This window comes from Pungitius pungitius, chromosome 11 (genome assembly GCF_949316345.1).
Source record: "Pungitius pungitius chromosome 11, fPunPun2.1, whole genome shotgun sequence".
Taxonomy (NCBI): Eukaryota; Metazoa; Chordata; class Actinopteri; order Perciformes; family Gasterosteidae; genus Pungitius; species Pungitius pungitius.
In genome coordinates, this window is record NC_084910.1 from 13838282 (window position 1) to 13847145 (window position 8864).

Consider the following 8864-nt stretch of genomic DNA (forward strand, 5'->3'; position numbering starts at 1 on the left):
ATGATTTTTATTCAAACATTAAACCCAGCTCAATGAAATCTTTTTTTTATGTAAATCTTCAAATCACAGGAACAAAATACTGAAATAAATAGAGTTCAGTTTGAAGAGAACTGACCATTCTTAATTTGTCTTGATCAAATTTCGATTTTACTAAATGTATATTTCCTAAAAAATTCAAGGAAAACAGCAAGGGAAACTTAAATGTCCTATGCGTGGTCCCTCTTCATATACACCTATGTGTGCAATAAATCTGTAATCCCCATTTCTTTTCTATACCCAAGGAGCGAGGCAGATACGGAGTGATATCTGATCACTCCATGATTATTCAGTGATGCAGTTATAATTCATTAAAGCCTCATGTTGAACCGTTACAATGGGCTTCTTGTTATCCAGTAGCCACACAGACGGGACGGATCATGGACAACACAAAAAGGGAAGCAGGGGAGAAGAAATGTACAAGTGGTAAACATTTTATAAAAGGCGATGGCGAAAGAATTGATTTGCAGTAACCGAGTCAACTGTGTATTCCCACAGAGGGGAAATGCATGCAAAAAAACATCCAAGGGTTTGCTAAAGTCTATGAACCGCGTAAGAATCCATCTGCCCGAGACCAGTACTTATCCCCCAGGATTCATTTTCAATAGAGAAAAGTCTGCAGTGACAAAAGGGAAGAGCAAGGTGTGATTCTCAAACAGGACTTTATTTCACTTCCGACTGCAGAAACTTCAGCAGGACAGACAGATACGCACACCTTCACTCCATCTCACACAAGAACAGAACAGGGAACTTCACAAACACAAGAAAAGTCACACTAGATCTTTTTCATTTGCTCTCTGGGGAACCATTTTGCCACCAGCTGACGAGGGTCAACCATTAGAAGCAACCAGCACCAAGTCAATGACAACTAATTGTGTTTGTGCGTCTCTGGGATCAGGAGGACGTGGGTGATGTGGCACGGTGCAGTGACGAGTGGTCGGCTGGTCGTTTTACTCCTTGGACGCCATGTGGGCCATCAGGTCGCAGACGCGGTTGCTGTATGCGAACTCGTTGTCGTACCTGAGGAAGAAAGAAAAGAATGGAGTCAAAATGCATCCGGGAAAAGAGCCGTTAAGCACCCGAGAGGAATCGATGCAGGAGGCGTACCATGAAACCAGCTTGACGAAGTGGTCGTTGAGGGCGATGCCAGCGCCAGCATCAAAGATGGAGGAGTGGCAGTCCCCGTTGAAGTCTGTGGAGACGACCTGCCGGCGAGCAAAGAGGAGGACGCCAGGTTAAAGGGACCAAACGATTTAAAGGATCAGTTATAAGCGAGACGGACACACACCTGGTGTTCTGTGTAACCCAGGATGCCCTTCATGGCTCCTTCAGATGCCGCCTTCATAACCCTCTTGATGTCGTCGTATTTGGCCTGTTGAATGTATTAAATACCCTCATCATCACATAAATACTGCATTTAAAAAAAAAGGAAGAGTTACATTTTTTTGTCTACACTTAGTTGCAGCGTTTAAGAGCAGCACATTTTGTTCATTAAAATGTTACGAGTGCCGTCACTCACGGGTTTCTCCAGGCGGACCGTCAGGTCGACCACGGACACGTTGGGCGTAGGGACGCGGAAGGCCATGCCGGTCAGCTTGCTGTAAAAGAAAATAAGTGCACACGGTCACAAACTAAATTCAGTGGATTCAGCGGCAGGTTGTGGCCACACAATGACGACGAGTTGCGCTTGCTTTCTGGCACCGACCCATTGAGCTCGGGGATAACCTTGCCGACAGCTTTGGCCGCACCGGTAGAGGCGGGGATGATGTTCTGACTGGCACCGCGGCCGTCTCTCCACAGCTTGCCGGAGGGCCCGTCCACAGTCTTCTGGGTGGCGGTGGTGGCATGAACTGTGCTCTAATGGACACATAGGAGAGGGATTAAACATGGCTAACGCCTCCCCTCCTGACCCCACCTGACTTTGTTATGTCATGATGGTGTGTTGGTTCATAATCTGGTGTCCGGGGCTTCTCAGCATCGGTCTGCTGGATTGCTCACAGTGCTTTAATCCTCACCATCAGGCCCTCAATAATGCCAAAGTTGTCATTGATGACCTTGGCCAGGGGGGCCAGGCAGTTTGTTGTGCAGGAAGCGTTGCTAGGGAGACAAAAGTAACAGCATCAGAAAAAGATTGTGAGCTGGTGATTTTGCTTTACTTTGCAAATATTTTACACATTAGATATATAATAAGTTAAACTCAATATTGCAAAAATTCACCTCAACGTAAAACTAGATTTCAAACTAAAACACACAAAAAAATGGAATGACCAAGCAGCGTACGATGCCGGTTCTCACCTGACGACCTGGAGGGACTTGTTGTACTTTTCGTGGTTGACACCCATGACGAACATGGGAGCATCAGCGCTGGGTGCAGAGATGATGACTCTCTTGGCGCCGCCCTTCAAGTGAGTCTGCAAAGAGTTTCGAAACCGCATATAATTTATGTTCATTTTCTTCTTTCATTTTTATTATTCAAGAGTTTTGAGGGGGATTGAGATACATACGGAAGCTTTTTCAATGGTGGTGAACACACCAGTGGACTCCACCACGTATTGGGCACCAGCATCCCCCCATTTGATTTTGGCGGGGTCTCTCCTGAAAAAAGAGTCCACAATAAATTCCTATCTGCTTATCGTATCTGCTCATGAATGCTTTCGGTATTATAAGCCCGATTAGTGAACATACTCGTGGAAAACGGTGATTTTCTGTCCATCGATGACCAGCTTGTCCCCCTCCATTTTGACCTCACCCTTGAAGCGTCCATGAGTGGAGTCATACTTGAACATGTAGACCTAACAGAGGAAACATGGAGAGATTAGTAAGGTGACAGTTTACCCCACCTTACAGACAGAAGCAGAATAGATCACATCTCCTTCACTTACCATGTATTCCAGGTCGATGAAAGGGTCGTTGATGGCCACAATCTCCACCTTCTTGGAGGTGAAGGCAGCACGGGTCACCAGACGACCGATGCGGCCAAATCTGAAAAGGGAACATGGTTCATATTGTTCTTAATCTGGCCTCTAGGTGGTGGTATGAAACCATGAACCCTGACCAAAGTCACCGGGTGATGCTAGACTGGTCATGTCACACAATTATCTACAATGTTTGAGTTGAAATAATCCGTCTGATAATACGTTGTAAATATGCAAAGTTTGTGACATTAACTTCAACCCAAGCATGGCCTCCTTCACCCATTTCCCTTTGAATGGGGTTAAAACAGTCTGCACAGAACTCACTGACAAAGAAAGGCCAGGGTTCAGGAGGAGGGGCAGGTGGAGGCGTACATATCAGCTCTCACTCTCTGAACCCTGAGGGGGGCTAAAGTCGAAATGAACGACTAATGTGCAAATCCTGTTGATTGCAAAGCACTGTTTGATCAGCGATCAAGTTACTTTTTAACTGCGGGTCCAAAAATCCTGGCACACAAACACTCATGTCCTCAGACGTTGGAGGTAGGAGGACGTGGTGCAGAGAGATAATGAAACAGATAAGGAGGACCTGGAACGTCACAATGTGTGTGTTCAATAACATTGAAGTATTGCGGCCTACTTGGCCGAGACAACGGAACAACATTCCCCCATTGAACGACCCCCCCGTGTCGAAGCCACGGCCCACACTGCTATCTGCTCAGGGGCCAAAGTTCAAGAAAAACATGAGGCCAGCCGGGTGGCTGCATGTTCAACTGTGCATGTCTTCCATTACATTTTCTCCCACAGCCGCTGTACGGCATCAGATATTAACCATACAAATCATTTCAATATCCAAAATTAAGCATTTAGAAGCACAGGCGGTGCATCTCGAAAAAGGTAACCAGGCAATTTGAATGAGATCACCTGAATGCTGCCAGTGTACACAGAGGAGAGGGGTGTGGCATTGGGAGCTGGAGGTGCACAGAGCTCTCTGTGCCTAATTTGCCTAATAAGTGTTTGTTAGAGTCGAGTGCATGTTGATTTTTATGAATTTTGTAACATGAGTGGATAGGAATGGACTCTTACCCATTGATGCCAACTTTAACCATTTTTCCTGCGTTGTCCTGGTTCTCTGGAAGGAAAAATGTGAAGAGAAGTGGAATAATTATAATGCAGCTTGTTAAATACTGTTAAAGCAACATTTATGGTAGAGTATACCAGCTTTCACTTGATTGCCAGCCCTGCGATTGTGCAGGGGGGAAAATATTAATAGAACATTTTTCCACTGATAAGATACGTGGCCACAGTCGAAGTAAATGTAGCAGTTACTACAACCAAGTTCTCTGATCAGGCATATTTAAGACAAAATATGTGCATTTTCTTAAGCAGCAAAAATGGCATTTTAAAGAAGACACTAAATGTTAATTTGTTTAATCTTCATGGCCGCATTTAGCTTCAAATTTGGTCCCAATCCCAAACAGATTAATCCCAGGTGATCGAAATCAAGTCCTGCCGCCTGTGACTGAGGCCCAGCAGGTTCCTGAATAAAGTTACTGAAGGTATTTACCGTGTGTGTGAGCGGCCTCTGTCTGTCTTGCGACTCCTGGTGTGAGTGGGGAAGAGCAAAGTTGTGCGGTGTGCTTTATGATTGACCAGAGTTTAAAGCCCCGCCCCCTCAGCGGCCACGTCTCACCGCCCCTATGAATGTCAAGGTCATCAGTCTGCACAGGGACATGCAAGCTGGCCTCTGCAACTCAATGGGAAGGAAAAATCCCAGAGCCGTCTGTCTCTTCTGCTACTTGTGGAGCTAAAGTGCTGAAAATGTGCGCCTGGATTGACATCATTTCTGCAGAAGTTAGAGTATCATTAAGTCTCTGTTGTGTTTCTACTTTTCCTCAACCTTAGGACATCTTGAAATAGACACAACGATTTTAAACTCCTCAGATAGTGGACTGAAAACAGAGAGGGGTCCCTCAATGACCGTCTCAGTAAATACAGTTAGAAGAGGGATCAAATCTCTGTCGTCCCGACTGTGACATTTAATGTCCAAAGACCACGACCCTTCACTTTCTGACTATCTGTAGCGACTGATCCTGTCTCATCAGCAGGAGTCACACATTGACTCTTGGTTAGTCAACATGAACACGTGACCGTTACGTTTGTGCATAGGATGCATCTTCGGTTATTTAGACAAATAGAGTCTGAATGAAGACATTTAAAAAAACATGTCATTAAGTTGCGGTCAGAAGTGTAGATCTGCACCAAAACGGGACAATGCTGGTGTGTTTTATGGCTGTGGGGAAACCAGTCCTGGCCTCTGCTTTGCAGCTTAAGGTCAAACTGGGGAAATAAAGGTCAGAACAAGATCAGACGAGGGCTTCCTAGTCAACACGTGTCTGTTTTATGCTCCCAGCACAAGAAAATGCTGCCTCATGCTAATCATATGTTCTATCTGTATAACAACTTTTAACCCGTCCTCGTACTCTGCACAAACTATCATGGTCTTATTCTTTTCATCGGGTCCTTATACTCAATTTACAGCTACATTTATGCAAATTAACTTAATCAATAAGTGCAGCAACAAGACATGTTTGGATTAGTTCACTGATCTGTGCACAAGCACGTCTGCATTTCAACTGGATTTACAAAGCTTGTTTCCTACACAAAGTCCAGAGGGCAGCTCTGTGCGGTGAGGAACAGATGAACACGTGATGGAATGAGACTGCCACCTAGTGCCTCAACCAAATTCCTCATTTAATATTACTTTCAAAATTGTACTACTACAGCTGAATATATCAGTAATATACAGACTGTATATGGAAGCCAAGCCATGTATAAGATGAAAAGTAACAGAAGTCCCACCTTAAAGCCCATTTAGTTGCAGCTCTGGAGCTTTCAGTCCCATCACATGACCTCCATCCAGAGAGAGCAGATTGTAGGTCTTGTTCTTGAGCCGTAGGCACAATGGCATCATATTCATGTATATTCATATTTTATTGGTAGGAACATTATCTGGGATTATCCGCAAACATGTTTATTCTGGTCTCTCTGTGGTGTTTTAACGCTCTTGCCCGGGGAATTGGCTGCAAAAAGCTAAAAGCAGAACTGGAGGATCCCACATTGTTAGAGATTGGGCATCCGTACTGCAGAACGACAATCTAACTTTAGAAGGTATGAAGGTTTCCGGAGTTCCAACATAAATATGTCAGGACAATCTGAAGCTACGCTTTGAGGGACAAATTGAGACGACATGAGCCAATAGGGAGGACACAAACTGATTAAGATGCGACAGTGAAATTCTGTGAGCAAAAAGAGAAAATCAAACATACATGTCAAATCAATTTATTCATGCAAACCATAAGAAAACAAACAGCAACCAGTAGGAATCCCAGGTGCCTTCATATTTTAACATCTACGTCCATTACACACACACACACACACACACACACACCGCATTTGTGGATTTAACAACACTCTAATCACATTTACTTTACAAACACAAATGCTAGAAATACATAAAGTGTCCATTTACTCAAAAACAAGCACAGCAAACAAAGACGATCGTTTGATGTAAACGCAGCTCAAGCAATGTTCTAATAGTCCGTTTAATACTTGCACATGGAATGAACTACAGCTGCTCACAGTAGCGTGAAGCATTGGATCCACGCTGGATGAAACCACATTAGCAAACGCTGCCAGTTTACACCACACTACACGAAGCCTAAACACATGTAAACATCCATCAGTGCACGTGAACATCTTTGCACGTGTGTTTTTTTTTTCCTAATGCCAGTCTCTATTCTCTCTCCAACTAACAGCCCAGTCCGCTCACGGACCCGATCCGGTCCAGTTTCAGCCCAAAGCATCCCCGGTTCCATCCCCGCCGGGACCGGTCTGGTCCTGCTCGCTTCTGATTGGCCACAGCCCCCTTCAGCAGGCGCAGCCAGGGGGTCTCGGCCTGAGTTTGCGCGTCGGCCAATTTGGGGTACTCTGCCGCTTTGGCCCCCGAGGAGAAGGCGGACTGCTCCTCCTGTTGGCTGTTTAACAGGTTCTCCAGGTCGTCCAGGGTCAAAAGGTCATTGTAGCGTTCCAGAAATTGTTCCATGAACTACAGAGGGGAAAATAAATATCAAATTGAATTGTCGGTGAGTGTACAAGGGAGAATAATTCAATCAGTGATGTATTTCATTACTCCCGTCCCCCATTTCTTTCCCGTTCTCCCCCCCTTCTGCGCTGCGCTTGTGACCGTGATTCACTCAGATTTCTCCTCAATCCACCCCTATCCTCCCCTTCTCCGGCCAACCTGCTTACCTGCACAGCATCAGGAGGAGGGTGCAGAGCGCGAGCCTCCGTGATCTCCAAAGGTGTCAGGAGGAGCAGAGTGGCACAAAGCAGCACAGGGCACAGCATGGCAGCAGAGACGAGTGGCAGGAAAAAACTGGATCAGCTCTGTAAAAATACACTGCAAAGACAGGATGATAAAGAGCTAATCACGGAGAAAAACAAAAGCGCAAGAGTTTTGAAAGATCACTGCAAATCTAACTAATCATTGACTGCTTTGTGATATATATATATATATATATATATATATATATATATATATATATATATAATCATTTAGATGAACTATACCGATACTATAAAGAAGTTGAATAGAGAAAATCAATGCAACAGTTGTGCTGTATATGAGGCGTTAAGCAGGAATCAGCCCCCGTTCCAGGTTGGGTTTTAGACCAATCAATAACAGGATATATTTATCCATCACAATTATCAATCAATTTTGTTGAGTTAAATAGTTTACAGTGAAGTATAAATCACAGGATATTCCTTGAATAGCACATTTTTTTTCTTCATACGTTTCAGGTTAAATTCTGGAAAAACCTTTTGTACACTATTTGTATTTTACTTTGAAAAAAGGGGACTAAATAAAGTTAAAAACCTGCATAATATGAAGCCATTGAACAACGTTTTAGTGTACTCACCGGTCTGGTTTCTGTCTGGGTGTCTTCTGCTCACAGACTCCTCTCCATCCCTCTGGTTCCTCGGTCTATCGGTTACCTCTCACTTGTTGGCACCTGCAGGGAGCATCAATGTCTCACTTGGTGGACTCCTCCTACTCTTTTCTCTGTGATGGAAATAAAAAGGGAGGATTTTTCTTTGCGTTTTCTTCCGTCTGTCCTCTTGTCAGAAGCTGGAATGTTGGGGCATCAGCTGGGATGCTGCAGAGGTTTTGTAGAGCAAGGGACAGCGCCCACCCCCCCAGCTCTCCATCCTCCTCCTCCTCCTCATTGACTCTTTAGAGTGATGTCATAGCCTTGGAGAGTGATTGTCATTGCCAAGGTGACTGCGTACCCAGGACCGCGCTGCACAAAGCAAGGTCAGAGGGCAACAGCCTGCTGATGCCGTATCAACGAGACCAGCGAGTAATGAACTGGCCAAAAGGTGTCCCACGTTTCGTGTCACGACAGTGCGCATTATGCATTTCCTGTGTTGCATGCATGTTCCATGTGCACATCAGCCTCCCTCGGTCCCCTTTGTCTCTGGAGTCTTTCCCAGCATGCGCTGACAGCCCTTTCCTTTTGGGTAAGTTAGTCTGTCAGTGCCATCTGCTCCCTGTACCCCCTGCCGCCAGATTACACCACTAGGAGCCACACAATGAAAAGACACCGACCTCAAAAAGGTTCAGCAGCCTCGGACCAGTTGAAGTGAATAAATCCCCAGCAGTTACAAATCTATGCCAGATACTGGACAACGATAATGGGAATTTTGCATTTATTCTAAAAGAAGCTCTTTGGAGAAGTTTGATGTTTTCATACCTGCAGTAACAAGTTTCACTATTCAAGTTAAGAACCAGGCAACTTGGACTACTCCCAGTGAACAAGTTTAACTCCAACGTGTCCTCAGATAAAACCTAAG

At 44.9% G+C, this 8864-nt stretch overlaps 2 protein-coding genes across 2 annotated transcripts; both read right to left on the reverse strand.

Moving 5' to 3' along the window:
- Nucleotides 1-679: 679 nt before the first annotated feature.
- On the reverse strand, nucleotides 680-4612 carry gapdh (glyceraldehyde-3-phosphate dehydrogenase). Its single transcript, XM_037453470.2, has 12 exons — nucleotides 4516-4612; nucleotides 4035-4080; nucleotides 2919-3018; nucleotides 2722-2828; nucleotides 2541-2631; nucleotides 2332-2447; nucleotides 2052-2133; nucleotides 1742-1893; nucleotides 1556-1634; nucleotides 1325-1408; nucleotides 1144-1241; nucleotides 680-1056 (listed from the first exon to the last, which is right to left on the reverse strand). Exons 2-12 carry the CDS (start codon nucleotides 4055-4057, stop codon nucleotides 987-989), a joined length of 1002 nt encoding a protein of 333 aa, XP_037309367.2. The 5' UTR covers nucleotides 4058-4080; nucleotides 4516-4612; the 3' UTR covers nucleotides 680-986.
- A 1662-nt stretch (nucleotides 4613-6274) lies between these two features.
- nppcl (natriuretic peptide C-like) lies at nucleotides 6275-8398 on the reverse strand. The gene is made up of 3 exons (XM_037453478.2): nucleotides 7931-8398; nucleotides 7260-7410; nucleotides 6275-7056 (listed from the first exon to the last, which is right to left on the reverse strand). The coding sequence occupies exons 2-3, from the start codon at nucleotides 7356-7358 to the stop codon at nucleotides 6760-6762; spliced, it is 396 nt and encodes a 131-aa protein (XP_037309375.1). The 5' UTR covers nucleotides 7359-7410; nucleotides 7931-8398; the 3' UTR covers nucleotides 6275-6759.
- Nucleotides 8399-8864: the final 466 nt, after the last annotated feature.

Coding starts and splice junctions, on each gene's coding strand:
- nppcl (XM_037453478.2), bottom strand. CDS start 7,358: ATGCTGTGCCCTGTGCTGCTTTGTGCCACTCTGCTCCTCCTGACACCT. Junction 7,057..7,259: donor CTCCTCCTGATGCTGTGCAG/GTAAGCAGGTTG, acceptor TCCCCTCTGTAG/TTCATGGAACAATTTCTGGA.
- gapdh (XM_037453470.2), bottom strand. CDS start 4,057: ATGGTTAAAGTTGGCATCAATGG. Junction 2,632..2,721: donor AAAATCACCGTTTTCCACGA/GTATGTTCACTA, acceptor CTCTTTTTTCAG/GAGAGACCCCGCCAAAATCA. Junction 1,409..1,555: donor CGGTCCGCCTGGAGAAACCC/GTGAGTGACGGC, acceptor TACATTCAACAG/GCCAAATACGACGACATCAA.